This window comes from Xenopus laevis, chromosome 4L (genome assembly GCF_017654675.1).
Source record: "Xenopus laevis strain J_2021 chromosome 4L, Xenopus_laevis_v10.1, whole genome shotgun sequence".
In the NCBI taxonomy this organism is placed as follows: domain Eukaryota; kingdom Metazoa; phylum Chordata; class Amphibia; order Anura; family Pipidae; genus Xenopus; species Xenopus laevis.
Window position 1 is genome coordinate 51,846,721 of NC_054377.1, and position 25,803 is coordinate 51,872,523.

Consider the following 25,803-nt stretch of genomic DNA (forward strand, 5'->3'; position numbering starts at 1 on the left):
GCGCCAACAAACAGAGGCCGGAGGTGGAGCAGAACTAGGGTGGGCGTGGCGTTGTTTTTGGGACTTCTTGAGCGTCGGCCTGGTTGATAGGTGGAAGCGCGCAGGTCGCACCGCGAGGCCTTGCCTTTCGGTCAGTGGCCCTGCTGTACAGTAAAATGGGCCTTTTGCTGCTCGCTCTACGGGGTCTTCGGCTCGGGTCTGCGGGATGTTGGCGGAAGGTTCCCCGTGCAGAGTGCAGCGAGTCCCGGATACTTCAGGTAGTGTGCGGCAAAGCAGCGAGCGCACGGGCACCTAAACGTCTTTGACAATGACTTTGTTACATTTTTTCGCTTGTTCTTTTAACATCATGGGCAATAGGGCATGCTGGGATTTGTTGTTCAGTTACACACAAAGTACTGCATAGGATTTATGTTTTTAATAAATACTATCAGACTAGTCAATTCCCTTTTGTCATTATTTCCTCTGTATAGACAGGGCCGAACACCAAAATATGCTAGTAAATACTGTAATGACAGCTTTGTACTTTACTGGCATGAAGGACTGAGGTATCCTAATGTTCATTAGTAGCATTGTAGTTCCCAGTACTCATCATTGCTACTATCATGTTTTTAGCAGTTTTTAGCAGCATCAACTCTTATAAGGGAAAGTAGCAGTGAAATAAAGGTGTAGAATTGTGTCAGATCACTTCCTGTTGCAGACATTTGGGTTATATTTATCAAAGAGCGAAGTTAGAGATCACCACAGTGAAATTCCACCACTCTCCATTTATTTCTATGGGATTTTTAAAAGAGGATTTATCAATGGGTGAAAGTTCGTCCTTTGATAAATACGCCTTTCCAAATCCCATAGAAATGAATGGAAAGTGGTGGAATTTCACTCTAGCGGACTGTGGCCATCTCTAACTTAACTTTTTAATAAATATACCCCTAGGGGTGAATTTGTCACAAGTCCGTCATCTAGAACTGTGACCCCCAGGGTATATATGTTTATGCCATACATGCCCACAATAAAAAAAATAAATCACTAGAGTGATCGTCGTCTTAAATGTTTGTTCAGCTTTAGCGTAAAATGACGTAAAGTATTATTGATAATTGAGTAATGGCTGGGGATCCTATAAAAAGTATCCATCATGTTGCCTCATATCTACTGTTGAACTACAATTTCCTGCTATAGTTTCCCCAGCCACATCTGGGAAGCCACAGGTTGGATGTTTCAGATTTAGAGGAAACTTTACAAAACAAAGATGAATATTTAAACAACATGATGTGATATATTAAAGAAACTGGAATATATATTTAACTAAATATTACCCTTTTACCACAATTTTGCGATGGTTTGTGTGCTGCTCCTGGCAGGACCAGAAATATTACAGCTCTAACTGTAAAATAAGAAGTTTGGAAGCAAAAAAATCAGGTTCAGTGTTGATAAATGCAAGGATAGGCACTTTGGCAGAAATAATATGAATGTGTTAGTTATACACTAAATGGCAGTGTGTTGGGGTATCCTTAATTGAGAAGGATCGTGGGTTTTTTTGTAGATAAGTTGTCTAATTCCAGGCAGTGTCATTATATGGCTACTAAAGCAAAAAAAAAAAAAATAATACAGGTATGGGATCCATTATCCGGAAACTTATTATCCAGAAGGCTCGAATTGCGGGACAGCCATCTCCCATAGACACTATTTTATCCAAATAATCAAAATTTCTAAAAATGATTTCCCTTTTCCCTGTAATAAAACAGTACTTTGTACTTCATCCAAACTTATTCATCCTTATTGGAGGAAAACAAGCCTATTGGGTTTATGAAGATCCAAATTACAGAAAGATCTGTTATCCGGAAAACCTCAAGTCCCTAGCATCCTGGAGAACATGTGCCTTACCTGTATGGTCTTGCATAAAAAAGGGCATAAATTTACGGGATGAAAACATAATTATGCCTCTTTTTAGGTCCCTGGTAAGGCTTCTCCTGTAGAATGCAGTGTAGTTTTGAATTCCAATCCTTAAGAGGGCTATAAATGAGCTGAATAGAGTGCAGAGACGTGCAACTAAACTGGTTAGAGGGATGGAAGATTTAGGGGCAGATTCACTAAGGGTCGAATTTCGAAGTAAAAAATACTTCGAAATTCGACCCTCGAATTGAAATCCTTCGACTTCGAATATCGAAGTCGAAGGATTTAGCGCTAAACGTTCGTTCGATCGAAGGATTTTTCGATCGAACGATTAAATCCTTCGAATCGAACGATTCGAAGGATTTTAATCCAACGATCGAAGGAAAATCCTTCGATCAAAAAAAGTTTAGCAAGCCTATGGGGACCTTCCCCATAGGCTAACATTGACTTCGGTAGGTTTTATCTGCCGAAGTAGGGGGTCGAAGTTTTTTTTAAAGGGAAAGTACTTTGACTATCGAATGGTCGAATAGTCGAACGATTTTTCGTTCGAATCGTTCGATTTCGTTCGAATTCGAACGAATTTAACCAATTCGATGGTCGAAGTACCCAAAAAATACTTCGAAATTCGAATTTTTTTTTATTCGAATCCTTCACTCGAAGTTAGTGAATCTGCCCCTTAAACTATGAGGGTAGACTGTCAAGGTTGGGGTTGTTTACTCTGGAAAAAAGGTGATTGCGAGGGGACATGATTACACTTTACAAGTACATTAGAGGACATTATAGACAAATAGCAGGGGACCTTTTTACCCATAAAGTGGATCAACGTACCAGAGGCCACCCCTTCAGACTAGAGGAAAAGAACTTTCATTTGAAGCGGAGTAGGGGGTTCTTCACAGTGAGGACAGTGAGGTTGTGGAATGAACTGCCTGGTGATGTTGTGATGGCTGATTCAGTTAATGCCTTTAAGAATGGCTTGGATGATTTCTTGGACAGACATAATATCAAAGGCTAGTGTGATACTAAAATATATAATTAGTATAGATATGGGTATATATCATTTATGTGAGGGTATGGAGGGGTCAGTGTGTGTATGTATGGATGCTGGGTTTCATTTGAAGCGGATGAACTTTGGTCTTTTTCAACCCAATTTAACTATGTTAAAGACAGCTCTGTTAATTGGCTAATATTAGTTGTTAGTTGGCTAATGATGGCTACCTTTATTATATTTGTTTGTTTGATCGACAGGCAGGTACTGGACTGGCAATCTGTAGATTCTGACAAATGCCAGAGTGGCTGTTGTAAAAACCTGTAGATAACCCCTATGGATGCCTGGTCTATTTTAATGGGGCTGTTCACCTTCCAAACACTTTTTTTCAGTTCAGTTGTTTACATGTTATTCATCAGAAATGAAGACCTTTTTTTCAATCTCTTCCCATCTTTTAGTTTTTGTAGTTTGCCTCTGGTTTTTCATTCTGGCCACTCTGTAATTAATCCAAGTGCATATTCTGAATTGTTAAAATTTGGTAAAATTTTTTAGCATCATCTGTGGAATATTAGCAACTATTGTATCTATTCTAACGGCTGCCTTTAATGAAACAGCACAGTAGGACCAAAGATAAGAAATGATCCCCCAGGGATCCCCAACCTTTTGAACCTGTGAGCAACATTCAGAAGTAAAAGGAGTTGAGGAGCAACACTAGCATGAAAAATGTTCTTTGGGATGCCAAATAAGTACTGTGATTGGACATTTGGTAGCCCCTATGTTGATTTTCAAACTACACTGAGACTCTGTTGGGCAGTGTACCTGGTTTTTATACAACCCAAACTTGCCTCCAAGCCAGGAATTCAAAAATATGCACCTGGTTTGAGGACACTGAGAGCAACATCCAATGGGTTGGAGAGCAACATGTTGCTCACGAGCTACTGGTTGGGGATTGCTGACCCAATGTATAAATTTAGTGCAGTTACAGAGTTGGCGACCCCCCTCCCAGAGCTGAAGAAGGTGCAAAAAGAAACTTTACACTTCAATATTTGAAAAACAGTCACAAATAGAAGTTATTGAAAAAAGTCATTATTTCTAGTGAACTTTCTGAAACCAACTGAACTGATTGTTGGAAGGTGAATAACTCCTTTAAGTTACAATTGATATGTAGAACTCTCTGTTGCTGAAAGGAAAATCCCCCTACCACTTAGCTGAAAGTACCCTTTGCTTTATGAAATTCTTTTTTTCCTTGAAAAATATCTCTCTCTTTGCAGTTACTTACTGTATATATCCTGATTACATGTCTCTAAAGTACTTTTTTTTTCTCTTTTAGAATTTACTGTGTCGGAATCTTACCCCAGGAAGTCATGGAATGAGAGGGTATTTAATAAAACGACATCTCATTCAAGACCCCTTGAGGACTTGGAGGCTTTTAGGTTATTATTCATTATTATGTCATAGTTTCTGTTTCTGTAACATGATTCTGATTGTTCAGTTTTTCCCGCTACAGATATCATGTTTGCACACTGTAGTCTTACTTCATTTTTATTATTTCTAATTTGCAGGTGGAATAAATTATTTCAGTACTTCAGGTAGAAGAAATAAAGAAAATCAGGATGAAGGTTCCAAAGGGAAGACCCCACAGGAGGATGAAGGTAGAGCATATGTAGTCAGGTGCATTAGATATGGTATATTAAGGCAAGTATTTTGTTTTTAACTTAGGATACAATGTTCTGGTGCATTTTAATGCAGCCCACAAAGCAAAAGGGGCATATTTATCAAAACAAAGCTTGCCATAGTTTATCAGAGGAACATTTTACAAATCTCTCTCTTCAAAGGTATGGGATTTTTGGGGTCATATTTTTTAGAGGGTGAAAACAGAAAACTAAAAAATAAATATATATCCCTTAGAATCCTGTACAAGTAAATAGAGAGCTGTGGTGTTCCCCTTTTTACTCTTTGATTAAATTGCTTTAAAGGGGAACTCTAACTTCCAAACCAAAATTTGTTAAAGAGCCCCTCACAACACAGAACCCCCTAATATATATATCACAGTAATTTGTTCCTTTAAAAATTATGAATAAATAACATTTATATGCAGCTGCAAAACAGTTCTTTTTCTGCACCGTTTGAAATCCTGGCAGAATACAAATTGTAACAACTTCATAGTTTACAGAAGACATTCAGGGACTACATTGCCCACAATGCATTGCACATTTTTCCTTAATGAAATGGGCAGGGAATTTGGAGGATGCTGGCTGAAAGCTGATCAGCAGGAGAACGGGGGGCTAGGCCTAGGCCATGGGCACACAGCCTAAAGGCTACAGCTATTCTCAGCCTGCATATTTTTGCAGGCTGAGAAAAGTGGGCCTGCTCCCTGCCCCTGCTCCATTGATCTGAATCCAATCAACCTACACACACACACACCCCAGAGTCAGCCCGGAGATCCCTCCTTTTGGGTATTTAGCCTCTGCAAAAATACGCAGGCTGAGAACAGCTGGTGCCTTCAGCCTGTGTGATCATAGCCTTAGGTAACTGTTTCAAAAAATCATGAAAAGGCTGCATATTTATTAATTGATTTATATTGCAAAGTTGCTTGCAATTATCTTGGAATTACTTTACAAAAAGTTTTTGGGTGGAGTTAAGCTTGAGTTTGGGTGGAGTTCCCCTTTAAAGTGTCTGTTTTTATCTAAAATGGTGAACACATTGTTGCTGCAGCATTCATGTAGTTACCCTATGAGTCAAAAAAGCCTTGGCATTTAAAGTACACAGAGGCTCAAAGAGCCCACTTAATAGTTACTGTCTATGGCAGCTTATAGCAGCCCCTCTGGCATTTGCCAGAATCCACAGATTGTCAGTCCAGGCCTGTACCTGTGTCCGAAGCAAGAAAATAAAGAAACAATAGCAACCTGAGATCTGTTCCCATGTGTGTACCTTATGTAGGTACAGTGCACTGCGAAATCATTGAGCTCTGCATTTTTGAATGTGGAAAAATAGTCTGTATGTTTATAATTTTTTTAGTGCACGCTTTGACTGTCCTCATTCTAACAAACCTCAGAGTCAGCATTTCTCAGTTAACAGTTCAACAGTTAGCAAAAGCAAAGATCTGATTGGTTGCTATAAGCAATATCACTGATAATGTTTCTTCTCTTGTTTACACGTCTGTTTGGCGTCTTTGTATGCTGTGCAATTTTGGTTTTACCATTTAAAAATCTTTATAAACCAGAGGAGAAGAAAAGACGAGAACGGGAGGATCAGATGTACAGAGAACGTCTTAGAACTCTTTTTATCATTGCTGTGATAATGAGTCTACTGAATTCCTTGAGCAGCAGCGGTGGTAACATCTCATGGAATGACTTTGTGAATGAAATGCTGGCCAAGGGTGAAGTGATGCGTGTTCAAGTTGTGCCAGAGAGTGACATAGTGGAGATCTACCTGTATCCTGGGGCTGTGGTGTTGGGACGGCCTGTGAGTTTTAGTTTAGTATTATTCTGCCTTCATTCCACAAAAAAAGATTACCAGTTGGTTGCTATGGGTTCCGGTTACCAGGTGAAAGTTGCATCATGTTCCTGAATAGCCCACTATTGTAGTATGACATTAACTAACTGGTCACCAGCGTTGTTCAATGCAGTGGTTTTATTTTTTTTTTTATCATCCCATATCATGTATAGTAAATAAAATGATTATACAGGTGGAAAATATTACACTTCGGGCATGCAAGTTAGAGGGCACTTTACAAGCAAATGTGTTAGTGTTAATTACAAACATAACATTTTGCAAATAATTGATTTATATTGGAGAGGGAGACGGCAAAGTTTTCTTTTTTTTGGGACTCATTCAGTCTTGCAATAACACAAGGCTTATTGCAAGGCCAGTTTTGTCACCCATGGGCTAATTAATTCTCCTTTTGACCTTCCATTGCACATTAGAAAACGATAATATAAATATTCAAGAATAAGGCTCTTGGATTCAGACATTTTTATTTTAGTGCTACTAACTACTTAGTTATTTATCAAATGTCAAATTAGAATTTATGTAAATTTTTTTTACTATAAGTTCGGATGTACTCGAATGAGAGACCAATACCACACAATAAAGATGACTGCGTTTCTGGAGATTTGTTATTGGCCTCTCAATCTCAGTCTACACCCCCACCTCAGGTTTATAATTATAAACTGAAATTTGGTAGTTGCTAAGTAACTCCAAATACTCGAATGGTAGGTTATTTATGAAAAAAAATTGAACATCTAAAATTCAATCGAATGGGAACGATCCAAAATTAGTTTTGTATTCAAATCGAATATGAATGAAACTCTAATCGCATTTTCTTCGAAAAAGACTTGAATGTCAGGAAGGCTATTAACATATTTAAATGGGTCAATGGACCTCTGCCAAATAAAAAGTAAATTAATTTGGCAGGTTTAAGGTGGTGAATATTCGAAATAGAACTGTTTCCATGAGTTGTGATTAATCTCATTCAAATTTACATTCGAATTGGGGGATTAAACTTCGAATGTGTGGATTTTGACAAAAAAAAAATTGAGAATTCGAATTTACTATTCAATCCTTAATAAATCTGCCCCTTAGTGTTAATCTGGCATTAAGTAATTTAATACTGACATTAACTACAGCATTCCTCTCCCATGATTAGCGCCTTGCCTTGATGTACAGAATGCAAGTGGCCAATATAGATAAGTTTGAGGAGAAGCTGCGAGCTGCAGAGGAGGAGCTGAAGATTGATGTAAAGGACCGTATCCCAGTCTCTTATAAACGCACTGGCTTTTTTGGAAAGTAAGAAACTAGCATCTTTTAGATGTAAAAAATGTACAGCAGGCTGGTGGAACAACATTAAGGACTTTTATGCATTAGTGCTTGTTTCCAATATTGAGATTTCAGCAAGTAGCTCTAAATACATATTATGATAATGCAAATATAAAATGGATAGGTTCTTCTTTTATGTTAAATGTTCATCTACCTATGTTTTAAAGTAGGAGCTACCATAAAATGGTGAAATAGAATGTGCCTCCCCTTAGTTTGATCCCTGGTGGTGATAAACCTCTGCCATGTCCTCTTATTTTACTGCATTACTTATGTGTCCAGTCACAGTGAGCGTTCACAGTGATGTCTTGGACTGCTGCTTGGCCCTATTTTCTACTTTGTTTGTGATTGGCCACTTGTAAGTAGCTGATATTTAATTGTTGACACTGTTTGCAATTCTGTTTATCAAAATTACACAAAACACCCGTACAACTAATATTATGATTATTTGTACTTTTGTTAATACATCATCTTTTTTAATGTATTTATAAGTATTGTACTGGATTTGCTCTTTATTTTGCAGTGCTCTCTATGCTTTGGGCATGGCAGCAGTGGGAGTGGCTATCCTGTGGTACATTTTCCGATTGGCGGGAATGGCAGGACGAGAAGGAGCTTTCAGTGCCTTTGTGAGTTGCATTTTATGGAAACCTCATAATCTACTATGGTTTGCTCAGTGATGAACAAATGTACAAACCACATAGCGTGTCACTAGCAGTAACAAAATGTGAAAAAAAACCAAAAACCTTTAAAGTGAAAAATTCTGAATAGTGATAAACTTAATAAGCGTTTCACTTTTGAATAATCCTTAGTTTAAACACAAATAAATGACTGAGGAGTCAACCATAGGCTCAGACACTTGCATAAAAAATCCATATTTTAAAAATGAAAACACAGCTATTCAATGTCCCTCTCTTAACAGCAAACTCTAGCATCCAATAGTCAGATCTAGAATGGCATTCTGCAGATTCTGGAAATAACAAAGGGGCTGCTATAAGTTGCCTTAGATACTATTTATTGGGCCTGCTGTTTGGACATCTGTGTACTTGACATGCCAAGGCCTATTTTGAATCTCAGTCTGGATGGCCAATAATGACTATCTTTTATAATAAACATAGTGCTGATAATATACCGTAGTCTCATTCTTAAATAAACCGGTATAATACAGTGTGGACTCACAAATTAGAAGATTAAGCCCATTTTGTCTTAATGCATACTGAAAACTGAACCGCGAGCCATAAGTATGTGCCTTCATAAGGCATGGAAAGTGGATTTTTTTCACTAAATAAAACATTTTTAACTGCACTTTTCAATGATTGTGGTCCAGTATTCAGTGCAAGTCTACTGATGACATACTCTCATTAAACAAAATGTACCTAAAATGAATCCCTTTCAAAGCCATAAATGTATTTTGTTTTTAGAAAATAGCATTGTGGTGTAATCCAGAAAGAATTAAGTAATTTTAACTATTACATAGCTGTAACATTTAATGAGATGCTTTCCTTTGTTCTCAGAACCAGCTAAAGATGGCTCGCTTCACCATTGTGGATGGGAAATCTGGTAAAGGAATTAGTTTCAAGGATGTTGCTGGAATGCATGAAGCAAAGCTGGAAGTGAAAGAATTTGTCGATTATTTGAAGGTTAGCAACGCTGGCATAATGATAAAGGCATCTGTATTTTCACAAACAGTGGTAATCGCATGTCTGAAAAAGAATTTAGTTCAAAGTATTTTCTTGGAATAATGGCCACTGTTTTAGTTGCTGGAAAATATTTAATTTTACCCCAGCAGAGCCAGTAGTATGCCAGTCTCCTATTCATTAAATAACGATATGTACATATAACATGTATCAGGTTTGTATATAAAAATAATATAGGGTTTATAAGCGTTTTTTGTTAGTTTCAGTTTGAGGTGACATTGATTAATCAAGCTGGAAATTGCTCTGAGGCAATTAGAGATTAGAGCTTTTTCATCTGTTAATTAAGCAGTTGATAAATATATTTGGATATCTTCAGCATATAGATGCTATTTACAGCCAAATGAACGGATGAGATCTCCTATAAGGAGTGTATAGGGAGAATAACAACAGACCTTGTGGCACCTCTGCATTAAGTGCTAGTGGTCCTTATGCTTTGTTACTATATGAGACAGAGAAATATTGGTTAAAAATCTATCCAAGTCCCTCACTTAAAGGGGTAATTTGGCTACATCCCCTGTAGTGTAGCATGGTCATGTTTCTTTGTTTAATGGGCCATAAAAAAACTTATATAGGGCTCTCCCTGTATTCATTATGTTATCTTGCTGTGCCACATACCTCAGTAAATGTTTATTTTATGGGACTTATGACTTTTACTCCAATACCTGACTACAGTATGCTGACACCATATAAAGTCAACAGGCCTAAGCTCCCACAAGCAGGGACCTCACCTTGTCTCCTAAAAATATGCAGTTCTTAATGTGCTTCTGTCCTGGTGTAATTGTTGTCTGTATATGGCAAACTGTTTTGTTGTGTATTTGTATACCCTTATTTTGTAAAGCTCTGCAGGAGATGATGGTCCTATATACAGTAAATAATAATAGTCCCAGGCCAGATGCACGTTTATAAATTACTAGGTTACATGTATACAACTCTTTTATACGAAAATAAGCTATATCACTACACCCTTTCAGCTTTGTTGCCAAATGCACAATACTTCTCTCCATAGCTACAGTAAATCTGTTTATATGGCTGTAGTAACAATCATGTTTTATTAGCCTTGTTGTTCCTAGGGCAACTATATCCACTGTTTTTCCTGTTGTAGAGCCCAGATCGGTACCTGCAGCTCGGAGCAAAGGTGCCTAAAGGAGCCTTACTTCTTGGCCCACCTGGATGTGGAAAAACCTTGTTGGCAAAGGCTGTAGCCACAGAAGCCCAGGTTCCTTTCCTAGCAATGGCTGGCTCAGAGTTTGTGGAGGTTATAGGCGGTAAGATTTAAAAAAAAAAAAAGTCTTATCCTCTGAAGAAAAGATAATTCGTTTTGATGGAAAGGAATACTGTTATGCATGCAGTCACTGGTATTGTAATCACCTCAATTATTCCACATTTGCTTTGTTATCTTAGACACACTCACTCATGATTGTCCATCCAAATATATTATATGATGTCCATTTTATCCTTGTTACATTTCCTTTTTCAACAACGTTAACATTGGGATCCTCCATAAAGGAAGTTTTGCACCTGAAACCTATGGGATACTGCCCCTGTCAATTGTTGTAAACTTATTCAAAAGCTGGATCAGTAGATAAAAAAACTGTGCTTTGTTGGTCACATCTGTCAAATTTGACAAAGTTATAGAGATATGCCAAAATAGTTGCAGCAAATCTCATGTTCGGTTCAGCTTTATAATGCTAATACAACATAAATGAATTGGAGCCAGATTTCAGTATGACTGGCTCACATAAAAATCACCAGTGGTCATAAGGCCTTACAACCAGCAGAATCATTATAGAAAATAAAAAGGGTAGGCATCAAATATGAATTTCAAACTGCACTTATATGGAGAACATTGCCAGTTATTCTATTGTATTAAGGAGAAGGAGGGCAGAAACCATTTTCAGTTTTAGCTCTATGCCAAATGAAATGATGTAACCCTGCAGTGGATTGCAGAAAGGAAAAGAGAAATACTGAAAAGCAAACACATCCTACAAAATTCTGAGAAACCTGTATGCACATGCATGAGTGCTTAAAGGAATAGTTCAGCTTGAAAATAAAAACTGTGTAAATAGATAGGCTGTGCAAAATAAAAAAAATTTCTAATATAGTTAGTTAGCCAAAAATGTAATGTATAAAGGCTTGAGTGACTTCCTGCTTTTCAGCTCTCTAACTCTGAGCTAGTCAGCGACTTGAAGGGGGGCCACATGGTACATATCTATTCAATGAGTTTGCAATTGATCAGCATGCAGCGCAGATTCAAAAGCAACAGATATGACACATGTGGCCCCCTTCAAGTCACTGATTGGTTACTGCCTGGTAACCAGGATAACCAGTCAGTGGAAACCAAGAGAGTTGAAAAGCAGGAAGTTGGGCTATGTTCTGTTATGTTAGACATCCAGTCACTCCAGTCTTTTTACATTACCTATTTGGCTAACTAACTATATTAGAAACATTTTTATTTTGCACAGCCTATCTATTTACCCAGTTTTTATTTTTACACTGGACAATTCCATTAAGGGACTGCTTAGAATAGTTAAATGTAGACAATTTTTATTGTACCATAGATGTTCAATCCAGAACTTTATTTGTAAGTTTATTTGGCACAGCCCTGTAATTATAAGGAAAAGTATATTCACTAGGGGGGTGCCAAATGTTAGGCACCTGCAGTGATTATAATCTCCTACCTGAGTCCCCTGACTGGTGCTCCTGATCTGCCCCAATGTACTTCTAATAGGTGTTTTGTTCTTCTCTTGAGCCTTGGACTGAGTTCACATGGGCAGTAGATTGAAAAGATGGCTTTTCACTTTGAAGTGTCATCTTTCAGCAGCCACCTGTGGCATTTGCCACAAAATACAGATTGTCAGGGCCTGCTATTAAGTCATTGGCACACTGCAGGTTGCAGAAAGTCATGGGCAGTATAAATATTCAATAAAAGTAGCAAACCATGCAAGTTCTCTGAGGTCTGCTTTAAAGGACAGCACATTTCTACTTAACAGGGCACATTCTCAAACTCTGTATATGGGATGGGATGGAGGAGTGGGGTGGTGTTAGGACATTAAGTAAAAAAAAAATCCAATTTCTAATTAGTGCGTTACAATTCCACAAAAACAGGAAAATATTAAAATAAAAAGCATATGCCTTTTCAGTTTCGATTTACTGAGCTCTTTTTTTAGCAAAGGTGTTGTTACGGATTTTTAGGAAATGAAAATTGTGCAATTTCTCATTAAGCTGTTTGTTATTGCAGGTTTCAACTTTCTGAGAAGACATTCAGTGCCATTTTATTTATAATGCAGTGTTGTCTTTTCTAATTTTAAACAAAGTTAATTAAGCTTGCTCTGTGCTGGAGGAAACCAAAAGGAATCATGATGCTTACTTACATTGTTACACATTTTACAGGGATGTGGATTGTTAGCACAAATACCCAGTATATTGACTAATTTCATTAGTAACTAGAGTCAACAATCTGTGACCTGGTTGTGGTAACCTGTATTTTTTTCTGGCACTGCCTTCTTGCAGAAATTACACTTTCTAAAGCTGGACATAGCCAGGTTGAAGTGCTGTATGCAGTTTAATACACTGAATCATTGAATTGGCAAAGCAGAATGGCTTCCATTCATTCTACTAGAACTTTGTGTTTATTGATGTCTAACTTACGTTCCTTTCTGTGACTTTAGGTCTTGGTGCTGCCCGTGTCCGGAGCCTTTTTAAAGAAGCGCGTACCCGTGCTCCCTGCATTGTTTACATTGATGAGATAGATGCAGTTGGTAAGAAGCGTTCCACCAATATGTCAGCATTTTCCAATACCGAAGAGGAACAGACGCTCAACCAGCTGTTAGTGGAGATGGACGGTAACAGAAACAATTATCTAATAATTGCTTGTGCTGAATTGTTTAAGCTCTGTCAACCAGTGGTCTCTGTACTATATTTCAGGTACCTCTGTCATTTCTGTAGCCACTCTGTCAGTAAAGACAGCCAAGAACAGAACATTGCTTGCTATGTGATGCTCTTTTTTCAGTGTTACATGTTGCTTAATATATTATTCTCACAGAACCACAGTGCCAGTTTCCAAAGGGGCTTTCTTTTGCCCAAACTGAGCATTCTGTAATCTCTGCATCAGATTTTGATTTAAAGACCTGGTGCTGTCTGAATCAGAAGAAATGTAAGCTCCAGTTTTGTTGTCATGTCAGTTGGGGATGCGGTCTTGTGCTTATGCCAAGTCCTTGGAGGCTGCTGACAAGGAAGTCTTTGTCCTTTGATTTTTGTTAATGGTATCCTCTTTGAGAGACTTGACGTAATGGAATGGATCTAGTCCAGGAATGAAATGGCCACATTAATTCTGTACATCTTGGCTCCTCGCTTACTGCAGTAAAAGGTAGTCATGTTATTCTCTGTTCAGATTTCCCTTCTCTACTTATTTTCTTTTATTCATACAGTTACTGATAGAACTCCCCAGTGTTGTTAAATATTTTCATATATCACCTGTTCCAAGGTGTTTTTCAGGCTGAATTCCACTTAGCTGCACTCAGGCCAGTGCTGTGCCTGTTAGTGCAGACAAACATGAAAGCGTATTGGAGCGCATCCTCTTCTCTCCGTCTGCCTCCAAAACGCAGGTGGAGAGAAGTGGGGCATATGCCTAGTGTGCCTTTGCCCTTGCAGGACAGGTACAATAATAAACTGTAAAGTATTTGAACTTTTTTGTGTTGATGGCACTTTAATTTCTCTTAAAGGACAGTACAGGTATGGGATCCGGAAACCCGTTATCCAGAAAGCTCTGAATTACGGAATGGCCATAGACTCCATTTTAGCCAAATAATCCATATTTTTAGAAAAGTTTTATCCTTTCTCTGTTATAAAACAGTACTTTGTACTTGAATTAATATAATTAATCCTTACCGGAGGCAAAACCAATCTATTGTATTTATTTAATGTTTACATGATGTTCTGGTAGACTTAAGGTATATGAAGACTTAAATTACAGTAAGATCCAGAAAACCCCAGGTCCTGATCATTCTGGATAATAGGTTCAATATCTGTACAAAAAAGTACTCATTTGCCTGGGGAAAAGGATTACACTTACACTCTACCATCCTTTCTTCATTTAACCTTTCCCCGGTGTCCCTCTTCTGACTTAGCCTACTGACTGATTGACTTCCCCCCCAAGGCAGTACATTTATTTACTAAAAAAAAAAAAAAAAAAAGTACTAGCACAGGGAAAAAACATACAGATGATTCACTTGGGGTGCCTAACAAATTGACGCCCTCAGTGGATCATGGTTGCTTTGTCATTCAAATTTCAAGAATTGGGTCTCTAGTTAAACAAACAATGTTGTTGTCTCTATGTGAGTTTAAATGTATGAGTTAACTTCTAATTCCATGGCCTGTCTCCCAAATTCCCACAATTTTGTTCTTTCATATAAACAAGGGTAGTGCTGCTATGCGAGTAGTTCATCCATCATCTATGATCGTGTCCTTGCTTTGCTTTCCTTACAATTATAACAAAAGCATCCAGTAAATAACAGTGATCTGGAACAGTTAGCCTTGGATTCAAGGCTGACTTTTCACACTGCAAATGGTGTGATTTTTCTTATGTCCCTTTCTTGTGTCCCACTCTTACCAACTCATTCTACAACCTTGGTATCCTTAATTATGAAAAATATAACAGTTTTTTTTTTTTTTTTTAAATACATCATTGAAGCAGGGACCTAATACTGGCTTGTAGAAATCCCATGAAGGAAGCCAGAGACGCAATTGTTTGTGTCTAGCTGTTAAATACACCATTCAGTGGAAAACTTATTAAGCTTGTTACAAAATGATTTCTTTTTAACAGAATGGCATATTAAAAAATAATAAACAATCAAAATGATTCATATTATAATACATAAGCATTCTGCGTTTTCATGTAACTCTTAAGGCAAAATGTCTACAAGTGTTTGTTGATGAACTGATAAAAAAGAACAAAAATAAGTTCATGCATTTTTTGTGACGGAACATTTGGTGGCAGCATTATCTTCTGCTGTACCTGCATGTGTCACTTATGAAATACCGGTAATTGTTTTAGTCAGCAGACCAGCAAAGACAATATAAGTGTTCCCCTGCTAATCAAGGCAAGAAACCATTTATTTATGGAATAATGTTATAAATTGTAAGGATAATCATTAAAACAAAGTAAAGGCATAATGCCACAGGCAGAGTGCTTTTATACAGTCTATTTTATCCTCAGTCTTATACGGAATAATGTCAGCACTAAGCACCAGTTTTAAAAGATATATTTTACAGGTTATTTTTTGGCTTTTATGTATTCCAAGGTTGTAAATGAAATAAAATGTATAAGTTTACATGTTACAGAATGTAATAGTAAAGGAATGGGATCTATTCCAGAAGCCCATTATCCAGAAAGCTCCAAATTTGGTAATGCCATTTCAGTTCTATTTAAGCAGCAGTGCTTATTTTACAATTTCCCTTTATTCTTTGTAAATACAGTACCTTGTACTTAATCTTAATCAAGCCTTGTATTTTGCTGGGTTTTTTTTGACATGTTAGTGCCAAAAAAATTCTATCGGGTTTTTTTAATACATAAAAGTAGAAAAGTCCCAAATTTAGGGTTCTTCTTCAGAATAGTTAACATTCTATAAGAGCCAAGCAAAGGAAAAAAAACAGCTTTTTTCTTTTCTTTAAGTATAATGTTCTTTCCTAATAGTTTCTTTATAATAGGTTTTCTGCTAGGTAAAATTGAATTGTCAATAAATTTATGTTGTGCAGGCTTTATGATGAAAGAAGCAGTCAATATAGTTTTGAAATTTAAAAAATCCTTTCGACAACAAAGAGTAACAATTCAAACTACCAGTCATTGCTCAAATAGGAAGCTGTGTAAAAGGTGTCAGCTGTAACCTTGAAAAATAAATATCCACTTGAAAAAACAGATCCGCTTGGTTACATGATGTGTGGCATGTTACAGTGTTTTTGGGGCTCCTGGTGTTATTTTCACATGTTTTGTGATACGGTTTTTATTCTCTGGCCTCTCACTTAGAGAGATTAAAGTGATACTGTCATGGGAAAAAACATTTTTTTCAAAATGAATCAGTTAATAATGCTGCTCCAGCAGACTTTTGCACTGAAATCCATTTCTCAAAAGAGCAAACAGATTTTTTTATATTCAATTTTGAAATCTGACATGGGGCTGAACATATTGTCAATTTCCCAGCTGCCCCAAGTCATGTGACTTGTGCTCTGATAAACTTCAATCACTCTTTACTGCTGTACTGCAAGTTAGAGTGATATCACCCCCCTCCCTTTTTCCCCCCAGCAGCCAAACAAAAGAACAATGGGAAGGTAACCAGATAGCAGCTCCTTAACACAAGATAACAGCTGCCTGGTATATCTAAGAACAACACTCAATAGTAAAAACCCATGTCCCACTGAGACACATTCAGTTACATTGAGAAGGAAAAACAGCAGCATGCCTGAAAGCATTTCTCTCCTAAAGTGCAGGCACAAGTCACATGACTGGGGGCAGCTGGGAAATTGACAAAATGTCTAGCCCCATGTCAGATTTCAAAATTGAATATAAAAAAATCTGTTTGCTCTTTTGAGAAATGGATTTCAGTGCAGAATTCTGCTGGAGTAGCACTATTAACTGATGTGTTTTGAAAAAAACATGTTTTCCGATGACAGGATTCCTTTAAGCTTTTGACTCCATGATAAATGTTTTCAAATGGATTTTATTTAGAACACAATCCTATACTTCCTATTTCTTTACTTCTCTCCTTTGCACCCTTTGGTGCACTCCAGTAATGTGTTTTGGGGACCAAGTTATTTTAATGTTTAAATGATTTTATTAGACCTAAGGCATGTTATTCTAAATTACAGAAAGACACCTGATGCAGAAACATTTTTGATAGAAAATTCCATATGTTTAATCTGCAGGGATGGGTACTACTGACCACGTTATTGTGCTGGCCTCCACCAATCGTGCCGACATCTTGGATAATGCACTGATGAGACCAGGAAGACTGGACAGACATATATTTATTGACCTTCCTACCTTACAGGTAAACTGACGCAAATATGGCTTAATGAAACATTAATGCTGCAGGTGAAAGAATGTGCTAAAGGGGCTTTGTCAAGAAATAAACACAGAAATATGTATAATTTCCATGTTTTTACTACGGCATGAGTAAAACTCCTTTTTTTTTATTTTATTGCATAATACTTTTATGTGTGATATTAAAGTACAGCTGCTGTATATGTCTGTGATGTTCTGCGGAAATCTTTTCCTACATAGCTCTAAAATGTATTTATATTTTAATGTTACAATCCCTGCCCCTACTGTGTCCAGATTACAGTTTAAACATTGCATATGCCTTCTTACAGTATGCAGGTTTATACTTGCTGTTACAAACCAGTTTAAAGGACAAGGAAATTCAGATGCACTGGTGGTGCCACATCACTGGTGAATGAAATGACCCTTCTCTGTAAAATACAAAAAAATAGACCAACCATCATCATCATCATAAAGCTACACAGTGCTTTTCATACATTTTTAACAAAAAAACAGGAGTCAAGTCTACCAGAGTACAAAACAGGATCGGAGTGCCTTACCTGTGAGAGCCTTCAATCTACAGAATTAGGCTTGTTCTCCCAAGCATCCCTTGCGGTATGCAGTGATTAAAGGGATACTCTCATGGGAAAAAACATTTTTTTCAAAATGAATCAGTTAATAGTGCTGCTCCAGCAGAATTCTGCACTGAAATCCATTTCTCAAAAGAGCAAACAGATTTTTTTTATATTCAATTTTGAAATCTGACATGGGGCTAGACATTTTGTCAATTTCCCAGCTTCCCCAGGTCATGTGACTTGTGCTCTGATGAACTTCAATCACTCTTTATTGCTGTACTGCAAGTTGGAGTGATATCACCCCCTTCCTTTACCCCTCAGCAGCCAAACAAAAGAACAATGGGAAGGTAACCAGATAACAGCTCCCTAACACAAGATAACAGCTGCCTGGTAGATATAAGAACAACGCTCAATAGTAAAAACCCATGTCCCAATGAGACTCCTTCAGTTACATTGAGAAGGAAAAACAGCAGCCTGCCAGAAAGCATTTCTCTCCTAAAGTGCAGGCACAAGTCACATGACCTGGGGCAGCTGGGAAATTGACAAAATGTCTAGCTCCATGTCAGATTTCAAAATTGAATATAAATAAATTTGTTTGCTCTTTTGAGAAATGGATTTCAGTGCAGAATTCTGCTGGAGTAGCACTATTAACTGATGCGTTTTGAAAAAAAACATGTTTTCCGATGACAGGATCCCTTTAAATGAATTCCCAGATGTTTTTTTTTTTTTTATTTTATATAGAACAGGAGCTCTGGCCTGGAGAAATAAAGTACAGTTGTTTTATTCACTGTTACTTGCCTAACAAATTGGAGCCCCCCACCAGTGCATTTGATTTTCCTTGTAGGGACGCTACAACACTAGCACTAACCAACCCATCTCCATCTAAAAATATTTTACAGATCAACTTGTTCGTTCCTGTGAGGGACTACCCTGCTGAGTAATTAGGCTATTCAAATTGTGGTTATCATTAAAAATGGAAAACTGGGATGACCATTAGATTAATTTGCTGCTTTCATGGGGTCATCAACTAGCCTGGAACTCTATTTGCATATACTACATAGCCGTTAAATTTATGTATTCCCATGTGTCACTACACTATACAAAATATATAATTATTTATTCATTTCCAGTGGGAAGTTATATAAGTTTATTTAAGGAGGCAAGTGCATTAAAACTGACCATGGTTTTGGCTCTGCTAGACAGCCTTCGTGTGTGGCGAATGGTTCACTATTTACTTTACTTCTAGCATAGCTGAAACATTGGTCAGTTTTGATGCACTTGCCTTTAAAGGAGAACTAAACTCTAAAAATGAATATGGCTAGAAATGCTATATTTCATATACTGAACTTACAAAATCAGCCTAAAAGTTCAGCATCTCTATAGTAGTAATAATCGAGGCCTTCAAAGTTGTCAGTGGAGTTTCCCATCTTAGAATCCTAATGCTAGTTGTGCCGGTTTCTGAGCAGCCATATAGGTTTTTATTTTGCATTTTAAACAAAAATAAACAATGAAAAATTAATTAATGAGAGAAAGATATTTTGTTTACGTCAGGGTTCTAAGACATTTATCAAGACAAATTTTACCTGTTAAACCCCTCTCAGATATATCATACAACACATGCAGTTTTACATACACACAAAGCAAATCCGTTTGCATATAATTAAACTAGCTACTCTTTTATACCTGTTGTCAACTGTGAATACAATTCCCTCAATTTTGTGTGATGCCGTGGTGCTGTATTTCTGGCTCAGCCATAATCTCTGTTTCAGGAGAGAAGGGAGATCTTTGAGCAGCACTTGAAGAGCCTGAAGCTGACACAGCCTGGAAGCTTTTATTCACAGCGTCTGGCAGAGCTCACCCCTGGATTCAGTGGTAACTTTACTTGCTTGTGCTAAAGAATTAATACTATGTTATGAAAAACTTTTGTTTTTGGAAAAACTTTCTCTCTTTTGTCTTTCTCTTTTATTTAATACAAATGATGTTCTAAACATTATGGCGGCTTGACTTAATGAAATAAAGGTTTATTCCTTAAACAAATGAAAAAACAGAAAGCACTGAAGATATAATTAAAGGGGATTTTTATTCAGTCATGCAGAAAACTAGTCTTGTTTTATAGTCAACATCACTTCTCTTCCAGAACGAAGTATAAGTTGTTAAGTCAGTGACTTTGAACAAGTTCTACAGAGGAAAGTAGTTGATCTAGGATTGGTTACCTTACAAAAGTTGCATTCAGCTTTTTTTCCTTATGCATCAGATAAATATAGATATCTAAAACAAAAACTAGTTTACACTTATTTTGTTTTGGCACTAATCAGCGTTGGCTGACTTTGTGGGTAGCTAAACTAATAGACAGTGATCTTTCACTGTCAGGTCTAACACAGGTCTGGGGCTCATTTGCAAACATTTGGCAGATTTGCAAATGGACAGTAACTCATAGAAACCAATTAGTGATTAGTATTTTAAGACAGCTGAAGGTAGAATAATGAAAACAAACATCTGACTGGTTGTCATGGTTTACTACCCAGGTGCAAACTTGCCCGGGTTTATAAATCACTAACAGATACATTCTTAATAACTCTGCAGGCACCATGGGGATGAAGATCCTGCACCTTGGAGAAAGGGTACTAAAATGTTAAAGTAGCACCTCCTCTTGCATCCCCTGCCTACTTTCCTCTGCCCTTAATCTGGCCATAGACGCAAAGATCCGATTATACGAATCCTGAACGATCGGACTTCCCCATCTCCCGACCTGCCATTTACCATTCAGATCAAATAGATAAAGTAGAAAAGAACAGATCAGCCGATGTTCTGCCCCCGACAGCAATCGTACGAAAGTTATGTCCGACAAAAGCTAGTGATAGTCTCCTACTGAAAATCGTACGATCGTCAATACATACAGAGATATTATCGGCAGCCGACAGAAATGTTCTAAACTGTCTGATCGACCAAACGACCGATCTCCGCCAGACGAAAAATGTTGGGACTCTCCACACACGGTCCAAAAATCGTACGAATCCTCGATCTTTGCGTCTATGGCCAGCTTTAGTTTTCATTTAGTGTCTGCAGAAGGAACATGGCCACTAGGTGGCCAGGAGCAGTGGTATGGATTACTTCCAGTGCAATGCCACACAGGGGGAATGTTTCTTCTAGAGCAGTGATCCCCAACCAGTAGCTCGTGAGCAACATGTTGCTCTCCAACCCCTTGGATGTTGCTCTCAGTGGCCTCAAAACAGGTGCTTATTTTTGAATTCCATGCTTGGAGGTACGTTTTTGTTGTATAAAAACCTGGTGCATTGCCAAACAGAGCCACAATCTAGGTTGACTGGCCATTGTCCACCTAGGGGCTACCAAATGGCCAATCACATCACTTATTTGGCACCCCAAGAACATTTTTCATGCTAGTGTTGCACCCCAACTACTTTTACTTCTGAATGTTGATCACGGGTTCAAAAGGTTGGGGATCCCTGTTCTAGAGCCATTGGAATGTTTTTTTTTTCCTTTCCCTATGTCCATTTGCCTTTCTGCTCCATGGAGGTTTGCAGGCTGAGCTCCCAGTACCCTGGGTGGATGGTACCTGCTTTGCCCCAACTCACAACACCAGGGTCATCGCTGTTGGGCACTGCTGACTGGCTATGCATATATTCTTACAGATTACCCTCTGTCTCTGTACGGTTGGACAGAGACCGAGACACTGAAGGTTTAGTGTTCATTACTAACTGCTTACACTCCCTCTATCTGCAAAAGGGTAGTTTACCGATCATTTGCGAAGTTGCGCTAGCGATGTTACAATCAGCGGTTCGAAGTTACGCTAGTGATGGCAAATTTGCATACGGCGTGCAGTTAAAGTACAATGGCCGTATATGCAGCAGCAAATACATTACACTACACAAGCCTGGAAAACCTTCATAAAATAAAATAGAGTTGTTATTTTGTCCTATACATGTGCCCACTGCATAGTTTAGGTGCCATATGTTAGGAAATGTAGGGGGGAAGGAGGGTACCCCCAAAAAAATTTACGATCTTTTTCAGCCTCTCACCCTTAACAAAAAAGTAAGACGCCAGCCTTTTTTACGCAAGTCTTAGGACTTTTTTTTAAGCAAGTCCTATCTACTCTATTGCACTTCATCTGGTCTGAGGTGGCAAAGTAAAGTCTGGCGCAAGAGGTAACGATCACAAAAATCCGCAACTTAGTGAATTAGCTCAGGAACGTCCCTTTGCCAGAGCGCAACTTCGCCTGGCGCAAGGGTGCGAAGTAGCGTTAGAGTATATCCACTTCGCTAGCGAATTTACACCAGCACCCGTTGCGAAGTCGGCGAAGTGGCAAAATGACGTCACGCTGGCGAATTTTTGCTAGCGTAAGCCACTTCACCATTTAGTAAATTTACCCCTATGTCTTTCCTCCAAGGTACCATGTGGTTGGCTTCCCAATACTGACAGCCAATTCCACCTTGGGACCTCAATTTGGGACCATTTTGGCCTACATTAACAGCTACGGCTGTGTTCCTTTTGAATGTCATCTCGGGCAGAAGCTTCTCACAGCTGGTGGCATTTTCCTGTAAGCCCCCCTTTATCATCTTTCAGCTGGCAACGTAGTATTGCAACTAACCACGGAATTTCTTCCAAAGGTGGTGTTGGACTTTGTAATTAGGATCTGTAGTTCCTTCCTCCTGCTCAAACCCCAGGACTCCTTAGGGAAGGAAGTTGCACACTCGATATAGCTCACTTGCTCCGAACTTACACTAGGGCAACAGGGAGGGTAGACACAGCTTTGTCCAACCAGATGAACCTAGGAAGGGCTTACAAAACATGTTATACCCAAGCATTCAAAAAATGTCTTTTGATTTCTGCCCCTATGCAAACCAAGAATCTCTGTTCTACATGTCAGCCTGTTGCTGTGATAAAAGATTGGTGATTAAATCAGCTGTATCAGCTGGATTTTATTCTGAAATGTCTTCTTCTTTTGTAAAGCAAGCCTTTTGTAATTCCTCGCTATAATTTGTATCCTTTTTCCAGGTGCAGATATTGCCAACATTTGCAACGAAGCGGCTTTGCACGCTGCCCGGGAAGGCCATCAATCCGTTGATACTTTCAACTTTGAATATGCCGTTGAACGAGTGATTGCAGGTAAGATCAAATGCCTTCCTAAAAGAGCTATAAAAGATGTTCGGAATTCCATACTAGAAATTTGAGGCATTATGGAATCCTTGAGCAACCTACGACTCTGGTTATCAGTCAGTTGATCAGTACAATTTGTCAGTGTTTGAGGCAATTTTATACTATTCATGCAGTTAACCCTCTGCCCACTTAGTTATATATCTCAATAGTCAGGTCGTGCATGAACAGCCTAATATTTTGTTTCTCTTATATCTATAGGCACAGCTAAAAAGAGCAAGATCATGTCAAAAGAGGAAAGGCGCGTTGTAGCATTCCATGAATCTGGTCATGCCCTGGTTGGATGGTTGCTTGAGCACACAGAGGCCGTCATGAAGGTAGTTCCATAACAGTGATTCTGGCTTGCATAAATTAATGTCCTGGCTTTGTCAGGATGTTAGAAAAATCAAAATGTGGACTTTTTATCCAGAGAAACATGTAAATTATACCACCCCCCATCTCTGTCATTTCTACCATGAATTTCACTTACCCTTTTCTTATTCATACAGTTATGCTGGAAATTGTAATTCAGCAGCAAATATTTATTGTAGAAGAATAATGAGAAATAAAGAGAAAATGAACTGTTTTATTGAACGTAGCAATTCAGCTCTCCAGGTGCTGACTTGCCTATTTTTATGACCTTCTTCCACCATCATTCACAGGACAGAGAAACATGCCCCTTTTTTTTTTTTTCATTCATTCTGAGGCTAGATTTGTTTCTTATCTTTCTATCCAGAACCTCTTTATTCATCTGCCAGTGGAATAACTGCTTGATTGCTAGTGTAAATGCTACTTTATTAATAGGGTGAATTTTAATTTCAAACTGGAGACAGAACAAAACGCTTGATCAATTGCCCACCTGAACCAGTTGGAATGTTTTCTTTAAGTATCATGGTCTACAGCATTTGGAAATGTAGTTTTAAGTTGATTATTAGTTACTCTGTCTACAGCTGTTTTGTACTAGGTAGTGTTGTTGCAGTATAAACTAATAAAGCTTGTGATCTCTGCAGGTCTCTATAGCACCTAGGACAAATGCAGCACTTGGCTTTGCTCAGATACTGCCAAGAGAGCAATTTTTATACACCAAGGAGCAACTGCTAGAGAGGATGTGCATGGCGTTGGGTGGCAGAGTGTCTGAAGCTATCACATTCAATAAGGTCACCACAGGTAAAACAAATAGCATATAATTAATTATGATCATGTCAGATGCTTATTATGCAATGCACCTTATACCTTGCTTCAAAAAACAAAAATTGGCTACCAAGCACTTCTATATGGTTAATAGGTCAATGCATAAGAGACCTCTAGTGGCCATATGCCTTTTTTCCAAGAAAGGGATATATGATGCACTGTGGGCTAACACGATAACAGGTTCTTCTTAACTCCGGCTTAGGTCAGGCTCAAGCTTATTGGACCTTAATAGTTTTTAAGCTGCTGTTATCATTATTTTTCAGTATATACCCTTGATTGACAAATAAGTTAATCGTATTGTTACTCTTGGTTTTGTTCCAGGCATATCAAGTTATGTGTATTTCTCCATGATTTGCAGGAGCGCAGGATGATTTGAGGAAAGTGACAAGGATAGCATATGCCATGGTGAAGCAATATGGCATGGTACCTAGAATTGGTCAGGTGTCTTTCCCTGATAGCGAATCTACGCCTGGCATTGGGAGAAGACCATTTAGCCAAGGCCTGCAGGAAATGATGGACCGTGTAAGTGTGGGCAAATGGTGGCAATATATACAATGTATTATTGCTAAGTATCAGATTGTTGGTATTTTTTTTATTTATTATTCTTTCTTTAACTAAAGAGAGAAAAAACCCTAAATAAAGATCTATGAATTAACGAATCATTTTATACATAGAACACATCTAGATTTGGTACTTGTCCTTTATATTTTGCAGGAAGCCCAATTGCTTGTTTCCACAGCTTACAGGAGAACAGAAAAGCTGTTGTTGGATAATAGGGACAAGATGCTTTTGGTAAGTGTGTCTTATGTCTTATTACATCTTGACTATGTCTTCATATACCTGAACCTAAATTGGCACTGAGCATAAATGCTGACTAGGCAAACCCTGAGGGGACACTATACTGACCAGCTACTTTGAAAATAGTAATATTTTGTTTGGCTCTTCCTTAGAAGTAAAATAGTTACTACCGTTCTTAGTGAGATGCTTCATTCGTTATCGATAAAGCCAATGTAGTTGTACAATTGTCCATGAGAATTGCAGAAAAACTTATGTCACCATGTTTTAAAGTAGACCTATCAGACACAAAAAGCTTTATAATAAAAGTCCTTTTCAAATTAAACATGAAATCCAATTTATTTTTTGTTAAAGCATTCATAGCTGTTGTAAGCTCATTTAAAAATCTCAGCTGTCAATCAAATATTGTCTGCCCCTCCTCTATGCCTTAGGCAGAGAGGCGGGGCAGACAATTACTTTCACTTTCCATTCAGCACTTCCTAGATGTCACTGCTCTCCCCACATTCCTCTCTCTCTCTTCACCATTTAATTGTGTATCCAGGGCATTGGGATGGACATCGGGTTCCCCATTCTGGTGCACAAACAAGATTCTGAGATGATGCAAGGCTTGGCTTAATAACAGTGTCCACAAAATGGCTCCTGCCTGCTTGCTATAATTAAGAAAAGAAAAAAGGAACC

General features: G+C 38.1%; 2 protein-coding genes across 2 annotated transcripts in view; both read left to right on the top strand.

Moving 5' to 3' along the window:
• The window catches only part of spg7.L (spastic paraplegia 7 (pure and complicated autosomal recessive) L homeolog), a 27,808-nt gene continuing 2,005 nt past the window's right edge, over positions 1-25,803 (top strand). Inside the window, exons 1-16 of the mRNA XM_018241499.2 lie at positions 1-257; positions 4,203-4,305; positions 4,435-4,524; positions 6,096-6,337; positions 7,521-7,660; positions 8,211-8,313; positions 9,199-9,324; positions 10,484-10,646; positions 13,050-13,223; positions 17,299-17,423; positions 19,758-19,860; positions 23,002-23,112; positions 23,362-23,477; positions 24,150-24,306; positions 24,689-24,852; positions 25,045-25,122. Of these exons, the coding sequence (XP_018096988.1) occupies positions 156-257; positions 4,203-4,305; positions 4,435-4,524; positions 6,096-6,337; positions 7,521-7,660; positions 8,211-8,313; positions 9,199-9,324; positions 10,484-10,646; positions 13,050-13,223; positions 17,299-17,423; positions 19,758-19,860; positions 23,002-23,112; positions 23,362-23,477; positions 24,150-24,306; positions 24,689-24,852; positions 25,045-25,122 (2,097 nt within the window). The 5' untranslated portion in view covers positions 1-155. The remainder of the gene's footprint in view (positions 258-4,202; positions 4,306-4,434; positions 4,525-6,095; positions 6,338-7,520; positions 7,661-8,210; positions 8,314-9,198; positions 9,325-10,483; positions 10,647-13,049; positions 13,224-17,298; positions 17,424-19,757; positions 19,861-23,001; positions 23,113-23,361; positions 23,478-24,149; positions 24,307-24,688; positions 24,853-25,044; positions 25,123-25,803) is intronic.
• Positions 16,390-25,803, top strand: part of LOC121393045 (60S ribosomal protein L13-like) — a 19,313-nt gene continuing 9,899 nt past the window's right edge. The window contains exon 1 of the mRNA XM_041590168.1: positions 16,390-16,412. The gene's annotated coding sequence lies outside the window, so the exon portion shown is untranslated. The remainder of the gene's footprint in view (positions 16,413-25,803) is intronic.